At 42.4% G+C, this 24195-nt stretch overlaps 1 protein-coding gene across 4 annotated transcripts in view; it reads right to left on the bottom strand.

Moving 5' to 3' along the window:
- Positions 1-24195, bottom strand: part of NYAP2 (neuronal tyrosine-phosphorylated phosphoinositide-3-kinase adaptor 2) — a 156239-nt gene that overhangs the window by 33701 nt on the left and 98343 nt on the right. For all 4 annotated transcript variants that reach the window (XM_046898618.1, XM_422618.8, XM_046898619.1 and 1 more), the window contains 2 exons: positions 21608-22705; positions 890-1102 (listed from right to left, as the gene is read on the bottom strand). In XM_046898618.1, coding sequence (XP_046754574.1) covers positions 890-1102; positions 21608-22705 — 1311 coding nt within the window. The remainder of the gene's footprint in view (positions 1-889; positions 1103-21607; positions 22706-24195) is intronic.

Raw genomic sequence — 24195 nt, 5'->3', positions numbered from 1 at the left:
GCGATGCCCTTGTTGAGGGTTGGGTACCTCTGCTATCAGCAATGTAAAGACTGATGTCTGCACTGAAAGCCCAGCAGACCACTCCTGAAGGAACAATTTCTTGTTTGAGTAGCTCCTTCATGGCCTTATTTTTACTGAAGCCACAAGGCTCCAGTAGTATATATAGCAAGTGTTTTTAAAGTGCATATTTTCCACAGCCCAAGCAATAAGCAATAAAGTTATTGTTCTAAGTGAACTGTCAAATCTCAAAAAGTGACAGTGCAGTCCTTATCCAAGAGCAATACATATCTATTTAGATGTACATTCATTTAGCAGTTGTGTTTGTCTTAGTCAATTTATAGAACAGGATGCATTATTTTCCACAGCTTACGGCAATTCACTATTTTATATACATGAAACATGATTGATAAAATGGATAGATATGAATTTGAGACTTCTGAAATCCACTGTCACTTTTCTAGACATTTATGAATAGGCATAAAGAAAAGGCTGCTGTGTCCACTCACTTAGCATATCAAGAAGACAACCATGTTTCTGTAAGGTATGTTTTTGTTGCTGTATTTGACATCTCAATTTATGAACTCTCTGAGTTGTCAGCTGGGGAGTGAGAAGGATTTTTTGCCACAGAATCCCTCTTTGATGTCAAACAGAATTTTTTTACTTCTTTTAAAAAGCTGGGTGGCAAATGTACATATTTCCCACCACCATCCCAATCCTGTTCCAGTAGAGTGCACAACCAGACAGCGCAATACTTATTACTGCAGCAGTTAATTCTATTCTAGAAGACATTTGCAAGTCTGAAGAATCCAGATGCTTACTTACCTCTCTAGAGATCCCTCAGCTCATAAGGAGATTTGTGAGGCCTTCCCTGCTCCACTGTTTGACATACCTGAGCTGTTGCTTCCAGCCAACATGGTTGGACTGACAGAAGATCTCCCCAGCCTGCTGGAGACCATGGGTGGGCCCGGCGTTCCATCCCATTCCTGAGCTTTCCCTGGCTCTCTGGAAGAAGCTGTCCCATGATGGCCTCCCCTCTCTTTGTTTTCCAGCTTTGGTAGTGGTTCAGTGCTGTGACTTCTGATCTTCAGTTCGTCTAATGGTTCTACAAGAATACACACATGCCCATTTCATTATAGAGTGCCTGCTAATTTCCCATACTATATAGCAATCCTTTGTTCAATATTATAATTATAATTAACCAACTGTAAACATTTTAGAGACAATTTATATCACTATTTTTACCATTTAGGCCAAAAATCTATAGTTTATGTTGGTTTCAACACACTTTTTAATTAAAACAATACACAGTGTAGATGAGTAAAATGTGACATTCCTCTTAGTACTTTAAATGCCAGGAAAATATTTCTTAAGATGATATCTTATCAAACCATGATTTTATTAACAATTTGAGAAAATAATTCAATCCTTCTCACAGGTCAATTCTTAGGGAACAAGTTCTTCTCCAGGCACTTTCTAAGGAAGTTGTCTCCTAAGGCAGCATTGTACAAGCAACATATCTCCATAAGCACTACTACAAAGCACACAATCCACAAAACTGTCCATTGCTAATATTTCAGGTGTGCTCAACACTGTAATCTAGGGAATAAAATTTCACTTGGTTGAAAAATCCCTTAAGTCATAAAATGACTTTCTGCTTGAAACACCATGAGTCAATATAAACAGAAGAAATTCAAAAAACAATGGAATGTTTTTTCGAGTGAAGCAGTGCTGTCTGCTTTCTTCATGGCTGGTGATCTTCTGCTTCTTTCTTGAGACCCTTATTTTCTTTCTTGCAGGTTGAGCAATGCAATGGAGAAACAATTCCTGATCATTTCCATCTGTAGCAGTGAAAAATTCACACAAAAAAACTACGTACAGAAGAAACATTAGATTATATTATACTAGATATATTATATATAGATTATATAATATTGGAAGAAAAAATCTAACTCTACATACAGTGCAATACGTATTTGTTAATACATTTAATGAATTACTGTCAGTTAGAGCTGAAAATCTGTGATATCACAACCTCACAAGGATATCACAGCCTCCAAGATTTTTTTTCAATTACTCACAGTAGTAACATTCCATCAGAAAACTGAAAAATGATCCCAGTTTAGCAAGTCCTATAAGCAGCACTCAGTGACGTTTTATGTGAAAAAGACCTCCAAAAACCAAACCACTTTCTTGAACTTTTAGGTCACTTACCTACTTTAATGTATGCAAACAGACAACAGAATGAAAATCCAAACTGTTGTTCCTGTTTGGTAACCCCAGCAGGGTACGAGGCTGAATAACAGTCTGTACCAGTGTAACATGACATCTGCCTTTCAGGGACCTTTGCTACGAGCTGTCTGTAACAGAGCTCTGTGACAGCATAAAGGGACTTGCTAACGCAAAGAGTTGTGCGAAGAAATGCTCGGCCCAAATTATAACTGGATTTGAACTGCTTTAGTTACCAACATAAAGGCTCTCATGTTGTGATTGAACCTTTATCTATCAAAAATAATGACGTACTTTTGCACACAAAAGATGTATGCATTTCCAATTTTTTTATCAATGAAATGTACCTTTCTTAGATACTGTGCATGTGGGAAAAGGAGACATCAGAACAAAATTTCAGAGTATCTTGGAACTGCACACAACCATCTCCACACCAATGCAGGACTTCATGTAGCCCACAACTCTTACCATCCAGCAAAACTAAGAGAGAGCCAAAAGAATAGAAAATGCTTTAAAAAATACTGAATCTGGCCTTAAACACCCCCACTAGCTCAGCGCATCATACAACAGAATTAATTCACTATTTCACTCAGCTGCTCCCGGGAACGCTGTGATTACCTCAGTGCAAACCTTCCCTGTGCGCTTCCCATTGACACTACTTGAGCACCAGCCCTTGAAATCTCACGCGCTCGTGCAGTCAGCCCTTAGCTACAATGGAAACACTCAGGTTGAGTGTGGAGCTAAGGATGTGTCCACTTCAGCTTACTCAACAAGAGAAGCATTTGTACTTGGTGCTTGATAAAAACGATTTGTGCATACTTAGCTTTATTATCAGCTGAATCAAAGTGCAGCAGTACTCTGCAAATAGCTTGAAAGTATGGGAGTATTCCAGATAAATAAAGAGTTGGCTTATAGTCTGTTTCTTTACAAGGTGCAGAAAATCAGTCCTCAGCTGGCTGTCTAAACTTTGTAAATTTAAATTCTTTCTGGGGGATTTTCAGTTCTCAGTTTATCTGAAAAGTAATATATTCTAAAAATGAAAAGCAGATTTAATCAGATTATAATGTCAAGCAACACGGCACAGAGCCGGAATCATTATTATTTGGTGATCATTATCAATAACACTCATACACACAGCCTGCCAGTGTTTTATACAGTTTTCTACAATATTACTTTCCTGCTCACCTCAGAATATATTAAAAAAATTTCAAAAATTGTAGTATTTCCCTTTTACTCAAATCTTCTGTGAGCGATTTTACAAGAATTTCAGCTTCCTTAATAGCTGTCAATGGGAATCACACCTGAAATTCAATAAAAATCAAAGAGCTAGTTCTCTCTTGATTAAAAGAGTATTTCACTTCCACCACGTCTGTGGCAGCTCCAGGAATGCAAAAGCTCCCCTCCAGGTCATGGAGCAACACTGGGACCTTTTGGCGACTCTCACCACCACTTGGCTGCTTGGATGTTTCCATGCTGTTGACTACTCCGCACTGCAGATGCAGCCCTACAGAGCAAGCTCAGTGACACAAATTACTGTCCCTCATAAAAACATGTTCATTACTTTGTATTTTCACTCATGCTGACAGGCGCGAGGCATTGGCAGAAAGCAGAATGTGGATGTAGCTCCTGGCTGTTGTTACCTATGGGTGGTGACCTTATCACAGACTGAAATCAAGCTCGCACATTTTCAGTGGAGCAACCCTCTAAAATAACGACAAGGTTTAAAAGGCCACTTGATTCACATTGATTCCATACTAAAATCATGAACTCTAAGCAGTCACATGGAAGCCTGTATTCTCCCAGAAGATAACAGTAACTGCCACACAACATTTATTTATCTTTTATTCAAAAAGTGCAGCAACACAGATGGGATGTAAGTTACTTCATGCTGTTAAAAGCCTTAATTTGGAGTTAGGAGATACTGAAGCTTGGAGTTATGCTGGGAATTCAGTGTGTCACATGATGGCCACAGGCAACTCTTTTTACAGTCAAGTGCTGTATTTTGAAAGCTGAAATTATTATGGAAAGCATCTTTATTGTTCAATAATTCGTAAGCCGAAATAGTACATAAAAATGTAAATTTCAAGAAATAATTCACTGCTTTAAATATTTATGGATACAGTTGGCTGAACTGCCATAAAGGCGCTCAAATGTTTCAAGCACTTCCAGGTGTCACTGTATTTCAATATTCAAAGACATGCGTTTTCCTTATTTATTTCACCTAAGTCTCGGGCTTTTCAGCTTCAAGAATAAGATGGTGGCTAACGTTATGTATGAGAACATATTTTATTTATTATTGATGTGCACCACTTCCCCTTTATGAAGGATCCCCTAATAGCTGCACACCTTGCAATGCTGGTTTGTGAGCTGTGGGATTGTAAGTCTCATAAACGATAAAGAAAGGGAGAAACAATCTGGGTTAATCAGCTGTAACTTAGACCAAAACAAACTGAAAAGCACAGCTAAGGAAAACATCTTACCTAAGAAGCAATCATTCAAATGAATATATCCTCTATGGCCAGTCTGCCACTGAGCTCTGAAGCACAAATTAATTGCAGGTCCTGATGGCCTCTAAGTACAGTGCTGGGTAATAAACAGCAGAACCTGCATTACTGTCTGGGGCTTTTGGGGGGGAAGGAAGAAGAGCAATTGTCTTAAGAAACTTTAAATGAGGGTTGCTGTCTGCCATCTTTGTCAGTTGAGATGAAATGTATAAGCTATTCATCCATGCATTATTCATTTATTCTTTTTCTGTGTGTTTGTTATAAACCTAAATAAATAATACATCATTCTAGGCAGAACTCATATAGCTTGGGAAGTAAATGGTACTGCTCACAAGGTCTACAATTCAGCACATGCAAAGCAAGGACGGTCACCTGGGATGGCTGTAGATGCAGGGACCGAGAAGTACTGATCATCCCCAGCCCATCTCACCTCACACCCTACAGGGTGGCACAGCCTGGCTGGGGAACATCACCAAGAACACACTTGGCCACAGCAGGGATGGAGATACGGGATTAGGCTGTAACCTGCATATGAGGAGCGGAGCCACCTCAGAAACGTCCCAGGCTTCTACCCCTTTCCCTGTTCCATCCCCCAGCTCCTGGCACAGGGAAAAAGCCACCATGGCTCCAGCAGCACCCCATGTAGCACAGCCAGTGTGACAGCAGCACCTGTCCATCCACTGCGGACATGGTGCGTTGAGTAGTGCTAAGCCCTTGAGGAAATCCCAGTGTTGCAGTTTCTTCTTCCCACTCACCAGGAACTTCTATTTATCTGTGTTACACATTTAAAAATAGGTTCTGTCTTATAATGGCTTTCTTGATGTGTGGTTGTCTGATTGGTACAGCTGTAAATCTATCGCAACCCCTGGCAAAGAAAACAAACAGGTCTATAAATATCATACACAAGGAACATGGGTTGTGCTCAGTGCATAAGCCATCTTTTGTCCAAAAAACAGGAGTATATTATACTGTCAATGAAAGACATTTCCTCATCTTTATTAACTACAGTGGTTTGTCTATTCTGACTTCATCTGCTTGCTAATTAGGCAGAAGTTTGCTTTGCATATCAATTTTTAATACCCCTTTTTACAGTTAAGTGAGAGTTGCAGCAGCCAGCTTGTTCAATTAAAAGCAGCTCTGACCTAGTTCCATGCAAAATCAATAGAAAGCCTGAAAGAGTCTCACAAACCATCTAACATTTAAGGAGACATGGCTGAAATGCGTCCCAGAGCTTACTGAGCACACGCTCCTGTGAGAAGCGTGGCTTTTGTTTTCACACAGTGAAATACATATGAGAGCACATCTGCCTGGCACAGACCTGCAGAGATCAGCCCTGTCTGCTGCAGGCTTCAAAGTGGGGGAGGGAGGGACTGCTGAGGTAATTTGGCTGATATTCCATGGCTATCCCAGGGCTGTTAAGTGGGCAATCCTCATCAGAACTAGAAGATTGGAAGAGACAACGCCCACACTGCAAATAACTGCAGACTGAGAAAAGAAGGAATAGATTTATGAGAAAATGTCAACCAAAGCTTTAGAATGCAAAACATAAAAGACTACAATTTAAATACAAAACAGGGATTTGGAAAAGCAGCAAAATGTTATAAAGGGAGACAGAGATATTCTCAGTGTTAAGTACACTGAATAAACATATTACTTCCCATTAAGCTCCAGAATTTTCTGAAGAACAGTTAGGGGAGCAAGTAATCACAGTGTCATTAAGGTGGGAAAAGACCACTAAGATCACCTAGTCCAACCATCAGCCCAGCCCCACCATGCCCACTGAGCTGCATCCCTCAGTGCCACATCTCTGTGTTTCTTCAACACCTCCAGGGACGGTGACCTCCCCACCTCCCCGGGCAGCTGTGCCAGTGCCTCTTTAAGTTCCAACAAGTGGCATTATCTGCCACTTAAAAGATGAAGTTTTAGAAGTTCTCTATTTTAAGACATACATTTAATATTGATGTCATACACTAAGAGGAGAAATCTGTGATTTAGCCAATTATCCTTGTGACAGAATAAAACACAGGAAAACCTGTTTTCAATCTTACATAAGGAGAGTCATTTAAGCAGGTTTTATTTTGCCACACATTACAGAAGTGATGACAATAAAATACCTCCTGCTTCCAGTGGGGTTATCACTATGGTTTGTTCTCATCCTGCCCTTCATCTTTCACATGTGCCTATAATAATTCAGTTCACATCACACCCTTTTACATACACTCCTTTAACTAAGGCGGCAATATCTGGAGTATACACATTGTTTTGCAACTGTATTACCAAGACGATTGAAAACCAACCTCCTGGGATCCTCATCATTAAATCAAACGGTGTTCTTGGAAAATATATTATTTCAGCACTCAATTGGTAGATTTACTGTTTACCTCAGAGCAGTTACAATTACATAATTAAGCAGAAGTTATTCTCTGATGTTCACTGAGTATGTGCCTCTTTATGCAGCTATCAGAGCTGGCTATGTTATGAACTGATAGCTTACACTCATGAGAACCTCACCATAAACCTGTTCCCCGATGCTTTCTTGGGCTAAAACCTAACAGAAGCACATCTTGTGATCCCCACCATACAAAAAACCAGTAAGACCAAACAGGCAGCTAAACTGTGAACATGAATGACATTTGCTATAAAAAATTGCCCAACTGTTATTAGCCCTCAATTTGAAGAGAGGATGGAGTCAACCCTTACTTAATGATTTCCTTCCCAACCCTGTTCATCTCACTGCATGCTCATTCCATTATTCAGGTTCTTAGATCTATAGCCTTCGTGTTCTGGAGAAGAACTGATGGTTCAATGGTCACTGCACATGTCCTAGCACAGTATGACAAGAAATCAGAAGGCAGGGGTCAGCCAAAGAAGCCAAAATATGCAGACACTTTAAGAAAAATGTTTTTGAAGGAAGTTCATGACCTCAAGTTTCAAAGCTTCACTCCAAAAGTATCAATCTTTAGTAGAACTGCTGACTCTATCAAACATGTCAACACTTTTTTGGTCAAGTTTTCTGCTGAAAAACAACCTCCAAACTGTACCAGTAGTTCAAATACAGTTTTTTCCTTTGTTGACTACTTTAATTCCTTCTGGAGCATAAGCTCTTCATCCACATTCAGTAGGAAATGAAAACTGTAGAATGAAACTTCCACGCCATTCTGTCTTTGCATGCCTTTTAACACAGTTAATCATTTCAGACTCTCCTCCCTTTGTAATTACAGATTTCATTTTGTGATCTGGTTTTCACTCTTGCTAGCTATGCTACTGCTAAGCCATGGCAGCACAGACTTCAGATCCCAAGGAAATAAGCAGAATCACAGATGGCCTTACACAGCTCCGGCTGATGCCCATGCTTGCAAGACATTACTATTATTACTTCAGCAATTGCACAGCAAGTGTGTCTGTATGTCACAACGCATATAAATAAAAATAAACTACTCAAACACTGTCCGAGCAGGAAAATGGCTGTAGATTTCCTGGAGGAAGGTCTACAGCCATTTTACTGCTTGGACAATGCACCCGAGTTATGAATTTAAGGCACACGTAAAAACGAAGACATTTCCATCTCCAGAAAAATTACAAATACAGTTTATCTTTCTCACGTGAATAATTACAAGAGCAATAGTTCTCCTTACTCATTCTTAAATGCCAGATGAAGTGCTAACTGCACGTTACTGTTTTAATTAAAAAAAATTACTAGGGATGGATCATTCTGTTCAGAGGAATAAAAGTAACCTGAACCTTCACATAAAATAGAATGTAAATGAATCTTTTTTATGTGCATTATCATTTTGACAACTATTTCATCAGTGTTTCTCTACTTCTCACTTTATCTATACCTACACTGTTTATACACTCCTACAGTTTAAGGGTTCAATATTTGATTCAAAGTTACGCGTAAACCCAAAGAAAGCAACTTCCAACTCTGCAATTTCTCTTGTTATTGGCAGACCAGACCCAGGGAAAATTAAGGACAGAAACACCTTTCTCACTACAGAGTTTAAAAATGTTTAACACACTACTTTGAGTAGATAATACACTGACAAAAGATGTGTAGCATAGGCAGTCCATGTAGCATAGGCAGCCCATACGCTATTTTTTCTTAGCCTTTGCATTATTCACTGCTACATACTGGATTTACAAATGCCCTGATTTGCAGAGTGGTTTGGCAAGGAACAACAACCTAATACAACGATAGGATATCTCTTGCCATAATGTATACATGTCCAGAGAAGGACAACAAAACTGGTGAGGGGTCTGGACCACAAATCTAATGACGAGTAGTTGTTCAGTCTGGAGAAGAGGAGGTTCAGGGGAGGTTCAGGTTGAAGGGAGGTTGTGATGAGGAGGGGTTTGGCCTCTTCTCCCAGGCAACAAACAGGACCTGAGGAAACGGCCACAAGTTGTACCAGAGGAGGTTTAGGTTAGACATAAGGAAAACTTTTTTCTCTCAGAGAGTGGTCAGGCGCTGGAATGGCTGCCCAGGGAGGTGGTGGAGTCACCATCCCTGGCAGTGTTCAAGAGGCGTCTGGATGAGGAGCTACGGGATATGGTTTAGTGGCTTGTGGTAGCAATGGTGATGGGAGGACGGTTGGCATAGATGATCTTGTAGGCCCTTTCCAACCTTGTGATTTCATGATTCTATAATGGGATCCCCTGAAGTATGTCTCATCTCATACTTCAAGGACCTTTTTATCGGACTTTTAATGATGGGTTTTTAGAACTTTGCTAACTCTGACAGGAATCGAATCAGAGAGACATGCCAGAAAATCTGTGCTTTAAAAAATGGATATATAAGCCATTTAGCCCAAGAAATTGTCATTCTCTGTTACACAGATCAGCATGGTAAAAACACTTTAAGAAACACCAAGAAAAGCAGTCAGCAGTACTAGAGGATGTTAGAACTGAGGGAAGAAACCTTGTTCTTTCCTTTATTTCCCCCCAAATTCCCAACATCTTCTCTTAAAATCATTTAGTTTCTAGAGCAAGAGCTGTTTCACTGTAAGGGAAGATAAAGCATTTAATTAGATTCCCTCTGTTATAAAGGGGCAATGATGGCAGCTTCAGAGACCTTGAAACCAGGTTTCTGATCACAAGCTAGCATGCAAAGAATTTTCTTGTGCTCTTGAGCAGCTGCCCTGGGTCTGATGTAGATACTCCAATTTCTGGGGCAGGAGGGGAAGCAGATTTTTGTTAGGAAAAGTGATTTTTTTGTTCATGGTAAATCTGGGTGAAATTGATAAGCTCTGCTCTTTTGGAATTTGCACAGTGTTTCACTGTCCTAAAGCTAGCAGCCTCAGATTGGTGGTGGTGGGTTTGTCTGGGGGACTTAGGCCGTTTTTCTAAACAAAACTGTGTTCTCATTGCTTGTCATTTAGTTTGAGCAGACTGAAGTGCTCTCTCTACACATCTACCTGTGGAAAATGTCAAATGTGGTTAAAAATGCTGTATGAACATTGTGCTTCTTAAAAAACAAGCATAAGAAATGCAGACTTTCCTACTGAAGGTCTCCAGTTTTACTTTAGAACTTAGCAATTAAAATTTACTTGAATTCTAGGTTTAAAAAAACCTGATTCTTAAATTAGGAAAAAAATGCAATTCAAGATAACAGCACTTGTTTATAAAAACAAATTCTACAAGATGCAGCAGATGCCTTCAAAAGGGAGCTCCGTATTGCCAGCTGGATGGTCCCACCCAAACACCATGGCTACATCCAGAGGGTGCAGCCAACACCAAAAGAGGTGCTAAGTCACCGGCCACTTGTCTGATTCACACTCATATAAACTCATTTTCTCCCCTTTGGAAAGCTAACATGCACAGAAACCTTCTTCATGGGTCCAAACTGCAGTTCCCACTAAAAACTGCAAACTCTCCAATTGCTGCAGCACATGGTATGATTTTGGTAAGGAAGCTAAGTGCCTGATGCCAGATATTTCCTCTACCGTGAAAGTCCATACTATCTTCATATAAATTATCTCCAATTCACATCAGTTTAAAGATAATCAGACAATCCCGTAGCATCTTTATAGGGTATAGTTTCAACATGTTTCTGTTCAGTACAACCATTCACTGCTTTAGCAGACAGAAATGAAACATGGCCATGTATCAAACTCAGAAGCCTGAGGTAGGAGGATGTTGATGAGCACGCCGAGTGAGGACAGCCACCTGCCCAGGAGCTCTGGGCATGTCCTCCTCAACATCCAGCACTGCCCACTTGGGGAGCTGCAATGCTGTGCTGCTGGGCTGCCTCTGCCCTTCAGCACAGCTATGCCAACACCCAAATAGAGGCTATGCAAATAAAACTGCATCATTCCTTCATGTTGAAGTATTTACATTCCTACCTTTTCTTTTCCCTTAGTTCCATCAGAAAAGGGGTACCCAAATATCCTATATGGATACTGCCTTTCCTAAATACGCTGTGAAAAATTTTAACGAATTCTATTTTCCAATTTCACTGAAGGTAGTATCTACTTATGGAAAACATTGCCAGATTGAACATCTTTTACCTCTATAACTGAGATGAGCACCCATAATTGTGTCCTGAATTGTGTACTCCACTTGAAACAAAAAGACAATAAATTCTCCAATTCACCATTCTGCTGTATGACTATCCCATTTTGAATACAAGCTGTTCTAGTCACAAAGGACTAATCTATTTTCTGGAAGTCAGAGACACAGATGGTGTAAATTGGAGTAGCTCTTCTGATTTCAAATATGAAGTAGTGATTTATAACTGCTGAAAATTTGGCCTAAAGGTCAAGATATCTCTCTGGCTTAAAAAGCTTTGTTAGGGAAAAAGAAAAAAAATCAATGGCACTCAAAACTCAGAATCTATTATCGTTAGCCACGTCCTTAAGTGCAGCACGTGTTGCTTTGCTTACTGGTGACGCAGTAAGTAGGTGCCAGTAATCAAATTAAAAGGACCTTCTTCCTTTGTTTTTAACAACTTTTGGACAACCCACGTTGTCCGGTATGTTAAGAAAAACTAGAGAAACTGGCTTTTTCAGCCTTTTACCCGAAACTATCTCTTACTTGAAATCTAATAAACAGAAAGCAGCTATTAATTTTTCTTTTTTACTCTTTCCAAGTTGATTTCTTCTTCATAAAAAAAACATGTTGATTAAATTGCTATGCAGAAACTGTTCATGCAGTCAAATAATATAAACAGAAGGAATAAAAAAGTCCATATACATCAATCAGAAACAGCAGCTGTTTCCAAAAAAACCTGAGCAATTATTTATGAAATTATGTCCTCTTCAATGATTCTGTATATGGTCATGATCCCTGGAGGACCTGATTTTCTGATGAGCCTAAATTGCTGAATTAGAAGCGGAGACTATGTCACAGTACCAATTAGCAAAACCACTGCGTATCATCTCAAAATGCATGGTTTTTTGTTTTAATAACCACGAGTAACAAAGACACTCATTCATCTCAAAAATGGAGGGGACATCCCACCTTTCAGTGACTTGAATGATTAAAGGCCCTTTAAATAGACATACTCACTTTTGAGGGAAAGCAGCAAGACAACAAATGGCATCGTGTGCATTTCAATCAAGGAATGGTACCCGCCGATTTAGCCATCCAAAAGAGAAGATCCCAAACCTTGTATTATCCCTGGTGCTGAGAAATGGCTGAATTGCTGGCACGCCATGCTCAGTGAGGCGGTAACAGTGCAGTGAAGGCACCCAGAGACACACGGTCTGCCGCACAGCTGCCATGCATCCTTTCATACGTTTCATTTCTACTTAGTATCTTTGTTCCTCAGCTCAGTTCTTCACATTTGGAATAAACCATAGGAACATTGCTATCCTGCTTCTGTGCGGTTAGCTGAATGACCCTACTGCCAATGCTACAGCTTTCCTTACCCCGTATTTCCCGTGACTGCTAACTGGGGGAACACATTTCAGCTTTAACGACAGGCTCCAGCTGGCCAGACTGGCTGATATGTATCAAGGCATTTAATCCATTACCCACTTTTTTATGCTTGGGAATTTAGAGATTACTGGTAAAGGACAACAGGTATGGCTGAAACAGCACTCAGGACCACTCAACCACAAAATTAATCTTTTTTATTTTTTCCCCCCTACAAAAGCCTGGTTCCTCAAGGACGCTGACAAAAAAATGGCCATTCCCATGTTTATACTTCCACTATTTTCAGCTCTGTCTCATAACAGTAATTATTGGTGCTCATGCATCAAAACAGGAGTGATGGTCACTGTGTTAAAGAGCTGATACCAGCAGATCAGATAGTTCACAACTTCTGTATCTGCAGGCGCATGCAGCTCTTTTCCTCAATATGCACACTTACAAGTGAGCATCTGATGAAAGCACTTTATTCCTAAACTTCTTTATATCTCAATAAATAGTAACTCACAAGCAAGAACTGAGACTTACTCAGGCTCTAACTAAATGCGGTGAACTCTGGTAAGACTATATCCTGTCTGTGGTGAATTAAAGCTGATGTTCTCTTACCCCCCCGGCCACTTTCTCTGGCACTAGTGGACAAAGGGAAGGCAACTGAAGTCATCCACCTGGCCTTGTGCAAGGCCTTTGACATAGGCCCCCATCACATGCTTCTCTCTAAATTGGAGAGAGATGGTTTCAAAGAGCGGACTATTCTCTGGATAAGGAATTGGTTAGATGGTCACATTCAGAGGGTTGTGGTCAATGGCTCTAAGTCCAGGTGGAGACTGGTCACAAGTGGTGTCGCCCAGAGGTCTGTCTTGGGACCAGTACTCATTAACATCCTTGTGAATGACACAGATGATGGGATTGAGCGCACCCTCAACGGCAGATGACACCGTGCTGAGTGGTGGTGCAGTGCACACTGCAGAAGGAACGGATGCCATCCAGAGGGACTTTGACAAACTTGAAAGGTGGGTCCACGTAAACCTAATGAGGTTCAACAAAGCAAAGCACAAGGTGTTGCACATGGGCCAGGGGAATCCCAGACATGTATACAGACTGGAAGAACAACTCCTGGAGAGTAGCCCTGTGGAGAACAACTTAGGGGTTCCAGTAAGGTGAAAAACAGTATGAGGCAGCAAGGCACTCTTGCAGCCCAGAAGGCCAACTATACCCTGGGCTGCATCAGAAGAGGAAAGGCAGCAGTGGGAATGTAGGGATTGTTCCCCTCTACTCTGCCCTTCTGAGGCTCCATCTAGAGATCTGCATTCAGGCCTGGGGCATCCAGAGCAAGAAAGACATAGAGCTGTTGGAGCAGGTCCAGAGGAGGGCCACAAAGATGCTCAGAGGGCTGGAGCATCTCTGTTATGAAGATGGGCTGAGGAAACCGGGCTTGGTCAGCCTAGAGAAGAGAAGGCTCAGAAGAAGCCTCATTGCAGCTTTCCAGTATTTTAAAGGGAGCTTATAAACAGGAGGGAAATCAACTTTTTACATGGGCAGATAGTAATAGGACAAAGCGGAATGATTTCAAACTAATGAAGAGGAGATTCAGAGTAGATGTCAAGGGGAAATTTTTCACTGAGAGGGTGGTGAGGTGTCAGCACAGGCTGCCCAGAGAAACTGTGGATGCCCCATCCCTGGAGGTGTTCAAGGCCAGGATGGGTGGGGCCCTGGGCAGTCTGACCTGGTGCCTGATTCAGTGGTTGACAACCCTGTCCGCAGCAGAGGGGTGGGAACCAGATGGTCTTTGAGACCCTTTCCAGCCCAAGCCATTCTATGGTTTTACAATAGTACTTGACTTTCCACACAAGTCATGTTAAAAGTCAGTCACCGCTGAGAGGGGAACAAGTAAGGTCAGGAAAAGGGAAAGGAAGCACTGTCCCCTTATCCTTCAGTGATGAATACCCGGGATAGCATTTATTTTATACCCTGTACCAGAGCTATCACAGCTGGCACATTTATCAATAGCAATCCAAAATCTGTTGTATCCATTACTTCAGTAAGTCATTTATTTTTCTGCTTGTGAAACAGCCCCTGTGGAAGTCTTTGGGTGGACTCTGGCAAATAAATAGCATAACTATTAAGGCAACAACTATCAGAAAACAAATCTCCATCTACCTGTGAGCTCTGTGATGTCACCAAAGAGTCACAGTCACCCCGTGACCTCACAATAGGGCAGGGGCCTAGAAGCTCCCCGAGCACCCAGCCCATCTTCAGTCCTGCTGGGGACTTCCGAGGCGTCAACGTCTTCCCGTTGGAACACGAGACGTCGAGACCTTGCCAGCCCTATACCAGACGTCAGAGTCCTGCGAGCGGATTACGAGTCACTGAGGATCCTGCTCAAGGAACACCGGACATCACAGGTCCCGCCAGAGACACACGAGGTGTCCGTCACTGGTGGGGCACACCACACGACAGGTGCTGAGGGCCGGAGGCTGATGACCGCTCTGCCAGAGGCAGCCTCCAGCGACTCAGTCCTCCGAGCACCTCCGTGCCAGGGCAGCTGCGGCCATGAGCCAGGAGGCAGCTGCCAGCGGGAGCCGGGAGGCACAGGCGCGGCCAGAGGAGGCCCACGAGGAGGAGATGTGCCCCATCTGCCTCGACGCACTGGCCGATCCGACCCACGTTATCCCCTGCAGGCACACTTTCTTCAGGAACTGCATTGAGCGCTGGGCCGCCGACAGGGACAACTGCCCACTGTGCCGCCAAATCATCGGCACGCTCGTGAGAGTCCCGCCACCGCCCCCGGCGAACGCCGCCACCCGCCGGCCGCGCAGAAGGCTCCAGAGGAGCCACCGGCGGCGGGAAAGATCCCCGCACCGCTCCCGCAGCGTCTCGCCCCGACGCGCACAGCGCAGCCCCCCCAGGCACCTCCGCCGCCTCGTCCGCAGCCTCTTCTGGAGCATCTGGGACGCTGAGGACGAGGATGACCGGCTGACAGAGGCCCAAGAGCGGCAGTGGGGCTCCGGGGACCACACACAGCACCCCGCACGGCCCCCCGCGCAGCACCCTGCCATGCCCCGCCACAGCCTCTTCTGGCAGTGGGAGCTGAACGGGCGCAGCCGGGACACCGAGGACGACGAATGGCTGAGAGAGGTCCAAGAGCGGCAGTGGGGCTCCGGGGACCACGCGCAGCACCCCGCTGCGCCTGGCTGCTGAGCGGGCGGCCCGGCTTCACCTGGCGACAGCACGCAAATGGGAAAGCGTTGGCGGAGGAGAAAACTGAGGCACTGCACAGCTCTTGTGCCTCAGCTCTACGGACATCACCTCCCCGGACTGCTTCAGGGGAAGCCTTAGAAGCAGCTCGAGGTCATTGCTCCATTCCCCTCTGCTCAGCCCTGGTGAGACCCAGCGCCCAGGTCTGGGCTCCCCACTGCAGCAGAAACCTGGGCACACTGGAAAGAGCCCAGTGAACAGCAGCCAAGGTCTTGGGAGGACAGAAGCATCTCTCCTACGAGGAGAGAGCTGGGACTGCTCCTCCCACCAAAGAGAAAGCACGGGGGGATATTTCAATGTCAATAAATTATGGGACATCCCCAAACTGGTGATAGAGCAATTGTTTCTGTTTCCTTTTGAGAAATGGAATACAAACTCGACCAGGGATCCCGCTGTAAAAAGAAAGGACAGCGGCTGTGGACAAAGCCTGCTGGTCAAATAGGTTGTCTGCAGAACCCTCAGACTCGGCCCTCTGACAGCCGCTGGCACCGTGACGGGTTGGGCAGTAAACACTTTCCCGCCTGCTGCTGCTGCACGGTCCGGCCGCGTGGCACCCGTGCCTGACGTTGGACGGCCACTGCCGACTTGAGAGAGACGTTCGCACGGCGCCTGGGGAGCGGGGCAGGCAGGGGTGCCCCTGCCTGTCCTCTGGAGCCGCTGCACACAGCCCCTCCCCTGCCCGGCTGCAGCGGCCCGGTCCGCCTGAGCTGCGGGGCTGCCTCTGGGGCAGCTTCCTTCAGCTCCACCTCCAGAGAAGGGGCCGCTGGGACTCTCCTCAGAGCCCGCTTTGGCCTTGCGTATATGGGGCCGGTGGGGGCAATCTCTCGCAAGGGGGGCGTCGTCGTGAAATTGTTGGGAAAAATGCGAAGAGTCGCTGCTGTTCGAGAGAGGAGAACTAAGACTTCTAATTGCAGAGGATGAACACAGGCATTAAAAAGGTCTCTCGGTCAGTTGAGGCTGACCACAGCTTTGTGATGCAGTTGCATTAAGTCATAACCATCCTGTTGTTTTCCTGTCCGGGAGCAAAGCACTGTAAGATTGCCAAAAAGAAAACAATTTGGAGGTGGAGGTTTAATTACAAACAGAACTACATGCGGAGAATTTTCACTTGACTCATTTCCCATACATCTTCACCTAACAGGGACCACAGGCCTGTTTTCTAGCTCTCTGGAAAACACCAACATAAAATAATAATAATAAAAGATAATTTAAAGTTTTTTTTTCCACTTTTACTCCATTAACAGCAGGGCCTCAGCCATTTGAAGTCAGTTTTAACAAGTTAAGTCATTTGTCCTGCTCCCTCAGTCCAATTACATGCTATTTGTCAGTTTATAATCAAGTATTTTAGATTCCTAATGTAGGGAGCACGAGCCAGGAACAAGAAATCTTACCAATCATCCTAATTTGTAATCATTTCAACTGATTTTTCAAAGTAGCACATTCACAGATTTCCTCCCTATCTGTGACTAAAGCTCAAGAGTGAAACTCTGCAGGTAAAAACCAAAACAAGGTGCAAAGCCCTTCTGAGCAGCTCCTGAATCAGCACCAAGCTGCCCTGTGCTGTGTGAGCTAATCTTGTGTGTCATGACAGACACAGAGCACACAACAGAGATGACTGTTATGTTCTGCGATTCATAAGGAGGAACACTTTGAAAATTAGCTCAAAACAGGCATGAAGTTCCAAGGAAGTTAGGAGGAAATTGAAGTTTTAACAAATGAAAACAACCCACACACAAACAGAGAGGGTTGGTCACCCCTGGAAAGGGTTCACAAAGTCATTTCACCCAGAAAAAAACGTATTGCCTTGGGGTAAGTGCAGTTTAGATACACACCAGCAGCTTCTCCATGCTTTGCTTTTTCAGTGTGTGGGTATGCCTACATGCAGAAGCATCAGTTTGATACCTTCCCACAGCGATACATATCTCTGTGGTGCAGAAAAGATAACAAATATCCCCAAAAATCTGAACGCTGTTCTTACCTTCTCTCCCTCTCTCCCTCATTCCATCTTTATGAAGGATGTTGGTAATACAGACAGTGCATACAGGGAAAGCAAAGGGAACTTGTTCAACAGAGCATGTGGCAGTGGGCACACACACCTTCCAAATGCATTAGAAAAGTTCACTGTATACCACAAGGAAAGCAGATGATGGTGATACCTTTTGAACAGCTTCCCCTTAGCCTTTGAGGCTGACATCATGCTTTGTAGGGCTCTACAAACTGGGCATGCAACCATGCTACCTCACACAGGTACTGAATAATAATAATAATAATCTTTTCTACTCCTTCACGGTTTTTATGCTTGGCATCTTTCTTCAGTTTTCGGTATGTTTCTCTCCATCTTTCTGCCTTTCTTTGTGATCATCTTCCACATTTTCATTTCTGATTTGGCCTTACAGTTTATTTTCCTTTGTTCTTCTCTCTCCACCTTCATAATTGTGCCTCAATGCATATTTAGGATGCTAACAGCACACAAGAGAACTTTTACTAGAACACAGCACAATAAGTGAACAGCCTATAAAATCTAGATACGCACATCACAACTGCAGCCAGCGGATGCTGAGTGAGCTCAGTAACAGGGCTGAGGCTTCAGCAGAAGCTCCTGTCTTCAGAAAATGCGGCCCCAAGGTCGCAGTCTCCTTTGTATCACTGATTTATCCCAATTTCCCACTAATCTAATTCCAATGAACTCTATAATAATAAAATGGAAGGGGAAAATAAGGGAAAAATGCCAGAAGAACAAAGAAAATAATACACAAAGGAGGAGTAGGGCAGCTTTAACTCACAGGAAATAAGCTTTGTGCAGTCTCCTTCCTCCAAAGGAAACCCACTCAAAATTGCTACAAACTAAAAGACAGCGAATAAATTCTGAATTTGGACTCAAGTGCAAAATTTCCACAAAGGCAGTTGCAGTAATAACAATAAAGATGAGAAAGAATTTTCTCTGTAACTGCTGCAATATTTTCCAAATACACTCAGCTGAATATAAAATGTAGGATTGTGCTTTTTTGGGGGACTAGCATATGGCAGCGAGAGCTTCAGACAAGTCACAGGGGGCTGAGTCTTAGAGGATTCAATGAGAAAGTTACTTGAGATGTGCTCAGAATAATTTTGTAGTTTATAAGCACATATTCTTAGTTTCCTAGCACAATTTCATAAGAGCCACTTAGCTTCTGCTTTGTTTGTTTATTAGCCCCTGGATTCTGGAATTTGTTCCTTATGCTGAAACCAAATTACACTGAAGTGACAAGTATAAAAACATGGCAGTCCCCGCACGTCCATGCTATGCATTTACTCTCCCATAGCTTAAAAAAACAATCCAAAACTGAGTTACTTTAAGCTTCCAGTGTGATTTACAGGAGCAAAATTTCTTCAACACATCTTACGATTAGCCCAGTCTATGCTTGCTATCACTACGTATTATCACAGTGTATAAATGTGACAGTTTGGTAGATTCTACTTTCAAATCCCACAGTTTAGGGTTTTTTTTTTTTTTTTTTTTTTTTTTTAAATGCTAGATCATTTCAATGCAAAATTGCAGGACATGAAATGTTAGCCCTATATGTGTTTTCAGTGCCTTCTAAAAGGACTTCTACCTCTACAATATCTGAGCACAAACCTGATCCTTCCTCAGTGCAGTGATCCCATGAGATTAAGTCATACTGTAAATACCAGATGAATTACAATCGGATTAGATGGGCAGTCTGTTCGTTTACTCAACACAGCTGTGCTCCAAAGTCTTTTCACCACTAGTCTCCATTTATAAAATGAATGTTTTGTCCCTAAAAAAGTGAACACTGTTTCTATTTCACGACCCCTTTGTATTACCATTACCAATTAGATGACTATTACCAGTGACAAGGACGTTTCTACTTCCTAAGGAGGAATCAGAATGCTCCTTGAGAGACCAATAAGAAAGCTGTTCTTGATACAGATCCACAGGGCAAGATTTAATTTTAAATATATAACTGAAATATCTTTTGATGGTCTGCATTCTATTTCAGTCAAGTGGAACACAGAGAAGATCTGTTTAGAGTTATGTAGGAGAGAGAAGCACATCGATTTCCTGAAGTTTCCCAGGACTTGGCAGATTCATCACAAGTATTTCCATAGTTTCCAAACCTAGTACTTCTGCCTACATCACGTTTGTGAGACTCAACACTAGCTCTGGCCTAGCTTGGAGTTTAGAGAGAATTTCCACTGACTTATCAGTAAGAATCATGTTTAATAATGTTCAGTCTTGTCTGCACTTTGCCAAAATCTCTCTACCACTTCACTACAATTATTTATAAATGTCAAAACACATCCCTCATAATTGTTCCCAATTACAGAAATCACCTTGCCATTTAGGTTCAGATTTGCTTCCATCCAGCACACAAATCTGGTGTTATTGTCTTTTAATAAAAATCACTTCATAAACCCTACTGAATAATGAAGCTAAGGCTTTCATATAACAATTTTGATTGCAGGCCACAAAAGTATTAAAGCAAGATAAAACCAATATCTGCCCTGACTCACATTCGCAGTATTCTGTTGACTGCACTGCTATCAGTAATGCAACAGAGCAGTGTAAACGCAGTCAGTGGGAAATTCACCTCCGATCTCTATTAATTTATTAGCCTGGAAACAAGAATACCTTCTTTTAACAGACAAAAGCCACTACAGAGTCTGTCAAGTTACAGCTGCCAAATAGGTAAAATGTAGCACTTGCACAAACGTAAAATTGGTTGTTCTCTGAAAAGAGCTTTTCTGTTAGGCAGGCATTAAGATTACAAAGTCATAAAGTGATTTTATGGAAGTCACAGGAGAAAGCATACTGAGCACACTTTGCACTCAGACAGAAGATGTTATGGCTGAGTCCCACTGCAAGACACTGTCTTTATGACCACTGAACAGGAATGCTTATTTTCAGGAGAAATCCTGGTGCCAGATTCTGCTTTCACTCACACCTGTGACTCCTGCTGATTTCATTAGGAGCTTCCATATTTCACTAACTCAGAAGAAGTGCTTTGTGTAAACCTGAATGCACATGGGACAATGGTTTTATGATACAGTGTATTCAAAGTCAATATTGGCTTAAGGTTTTTCTACACAATTTCCTCTGATCCTTTCCCCTGTGTGTGGGTAATGTGTTTTAGGTCATGTTGGTTTTCATATTGATTCACAGAATGGCCTCACAACCAGTCTCACTGTCACAGCTGAAAGGGATACTCTGTGGCACGGGACAGGAGGAGGCAGTGGGAAGGGGAAGAATGCTTTAAGCTGGTACCTCTGGTTTCTACCACACGCATAGTGATTACTGGCAAAGTTAAGGGTGATGAATAGAGGCCCTAAGAAACTACTGTCTGGATATTTCACTACAAGTTGTTCAGACAATCATCTTAACATCCATCACAAAATTAAGAAGGCGAGATACTGAGAAGATCCCAACTCACATGGACCGCTATGACTGTGGAAAAGTTAATGGACACTGATTCCTATTGCAAGACCAAGCCATGAATTGTACTCCTGTCTGACAGGATTCTGTAGTTGTGGTACACATGCTTAAAAGTCTTTAAGATACAACAATACAAACACTGACTTTAATAACATTCACAGTTTTAAGAATAATCATTTTTCTTCTAGTTACAAGGCAATTATGAATGGAATTCAGAGTTCTGCAGTATTTGCTTTTTGCCAAGTATTAGATTTAGTAAAATACAGTGGAAATTGCTACTCCCTAAGTAAGAATGAGAAAAATTGTATTAAGAACTTACTTTCTGCAGGTTCCTTAGATCTTCTGCCACTGGAGGACTTCCTCAGGAGACTTCGTCCTGAGGTAAAGAGGCTGGTTAGTTCCTCCAGAGGACTGGTAGGTGTCCGAGAACGGGAACTGCTCTGAGATGATGACCCGTAGGTACTGACTGAGACATTTACCATCTTTCCTCCTTCTTGCAATGTATTTCTGGCTGTAGAATGAGGCACTGATGGAGAGCTTCTTGAGAGACTTCCTGAATGTACAGAGTCATAAGGTGGAGGTCTTTTGAGGCTTAAAGGGGTAAGAGACCTACCCATACTGACAGGAGAGGGTGAGGCAGAGTGACTTTTAGGATAACCATGTGGAGACTGTGTTCTGTATAAGGTAGAAGGATGAGGAGGTGAAGAGGTGTGCCCAGGGGTGCTAGTTCCGTGAGATACCATCTGCTCCTTCTCCAGTTTTTGATGGCCTGGTGTATGAGGTGGCAACGAAGATGGAGAAGCTCCAGCTTGTTGTTTTATGTAAGACACGTTTTCTAAAACAGGAAGCTTTGTGACCTCTAGCGGAGTTAGAGGAGACTCGTCAGAATTTGGGGAACACTGCACTGGTGCTGGTGGGAACACCAGCAGTGGAGGTCTGTGAGAAAGCAGATTTGGAAATGGTGGGGGTATATCACAAAGCAAGCCCTTGGGAGTAGATGGCACTGAAGTCTTGGTGAAATCGAGGTCAGGCACTGTGGGAGTAGCACACTGAGAAGAACAAGTGTGATGGTCATATTCACATTGACATTTTGAATCTTGGCCTACATCATCAAATATAGGGTATTTCATCTCCTCATAGACTGCTTCACTTTGGTCATCTTCATCTTTTTTGAAGTCTCTGAGTATATTCCCAACCATTTCAATATAAACAGGCTCTTCTTCCTCTGTGTCTGGGGCAGGACTGCTGACCTGTGACAAGGACGCATCCCTAGTGAGTGGTGTCTTCATAGGGCCATGCTTTTTGATGTAAGTTTCATCAAAAGATGTGCTTAACTGAGTGTTTGGATTTCGTTTTGGCTTAGGAGGTGGAATCTTCTTTGTATATTCATCACTGTGAGGTCTTGGTTTGGCTGACACTGAGAACAAAACAAAATACAAATTCATAAGAAATATTTAACAATCTTTGTCAAACATAGGATCTCTGTAATGGTCTCATAATTCTGGAATGGATTTCATGGGACCAGCCTATTGTTGGCTTTTTCTGGTAGCATACCAGTAGAACACTACAAAAATAGCATCCTATTCAAAACACTCCTAATCTTCCCCAGAGAGGTTGTGACTCTCCAATAGTCAGCAGCTAATGAACGCTTCCCCTCCTCTGAGACAACTGTTCTCTACCTGGACAGGAGGACTTTCCATTTTAATTATTATGCTTTTGAAATATCACTGTGGAATTTTAAAAACAAAGAGACATAAAATTAAGTATCCAAATGAACTCTTTATGGCTGTAAGGGAACACTTAAAATCCTGGACATTCACACTGGAATGACAGTGATGCAACTCTGCAATAACACGTTGATGAATCAAGACTTTTTTGCTTACAGTAACATCTTGCATGAAGTACAATTGTCTCAGCACTGAAAGGGAAAGGAAATGCTAACAAAAAATACTGCAAAATGTCCTGTAGGGATGATCCTAATCATTTATCTGAATTCAGTCCTATGAATACCCAAGAATTCCGTGAAGTCAAGAGATACAAAATACCTCACAGATTGAGATCCTTCTGAAACACGTTTATTTAGAAACAACAGATCATTTAATCTGTGAAATTAGAAATCAAAATATTATTATGAAATTCATTTGAAAAGGTTAAGGATTTCTTAAAATTATCCTTGATGAATTAAAGACAAATGAAACTCATTTTGTTCTCTTTGCACAAATACTTAATGAAAAGTCTCACTAAATCATGGGGTTAATAGAGTACCTCATTAAATATTTAGCCGAAGTCAGTTTTTATCCTACATGGATTCAACAAACTAATTCAGAAATGAAATTTACTATGCATACTGAACCTATTTTGTATTCCTATAGGGTAAACAGTTCTTGCACTGAAGGCCTCAACACCTCATTGTTAAGTTTCTCAGTTTTCAGAAACTCCTAAAATACATGCCAGCTTAGAAATGCAGCTTTCCATTCTTATCAGATAGTATTGCTCTTTGCAATTTGCTGCTACAGATCTATCACTGCAAACTCAGCATTCAGAGAATTTCCAGATCCCATTTGCTGACCCAACCATCAGACAGCAGCTAGTGAATATCTGATGTTAAACCAACCAGGCAGCACACATGGAGTTAAAAATACTCTTCTTGAAACAGCTCCCAATGTGCTCCCAAAGCCAGTGGCTCTGCCAGCCGTGAGGCAGTGTTCTGATGGCCTGCTAGGATGCTGAGTGCTGGGGAAGGCGCCTGCAGTACTGCATTTTGCTGATGAGCTTTGGTCATTATCAGAGGAAGATTCAAACCCAGCATTACTGCTTTGTCATCCTTCTGCTTTACCTGTTAAATAATTCTTCGGTATTTCTTAAAAGGGATAGAAATATTGGCAGCTGTTAAACAAGATCCTAGTT

Source organism: Gallus gallus, chromosome 9 (assembly GCF_016699485.2).
Source record: "Gallus gallus isolate bGalGal1 chromosome 9, bGalGal1.mat.broiler.GRCg7b, whole genome shotgun sequence".
In the NCBI taxonomy this organism is placed as follows: Eukaryota; Metazoa; Chordata; class Aves; order Galliformes; family Phasianidae; genus Gallus; species Gallus gallus.
Note: the sequence above shows the minus strand (reverse complement) of the source record. Positions and strands in the feature narration are given on the sequence as shown.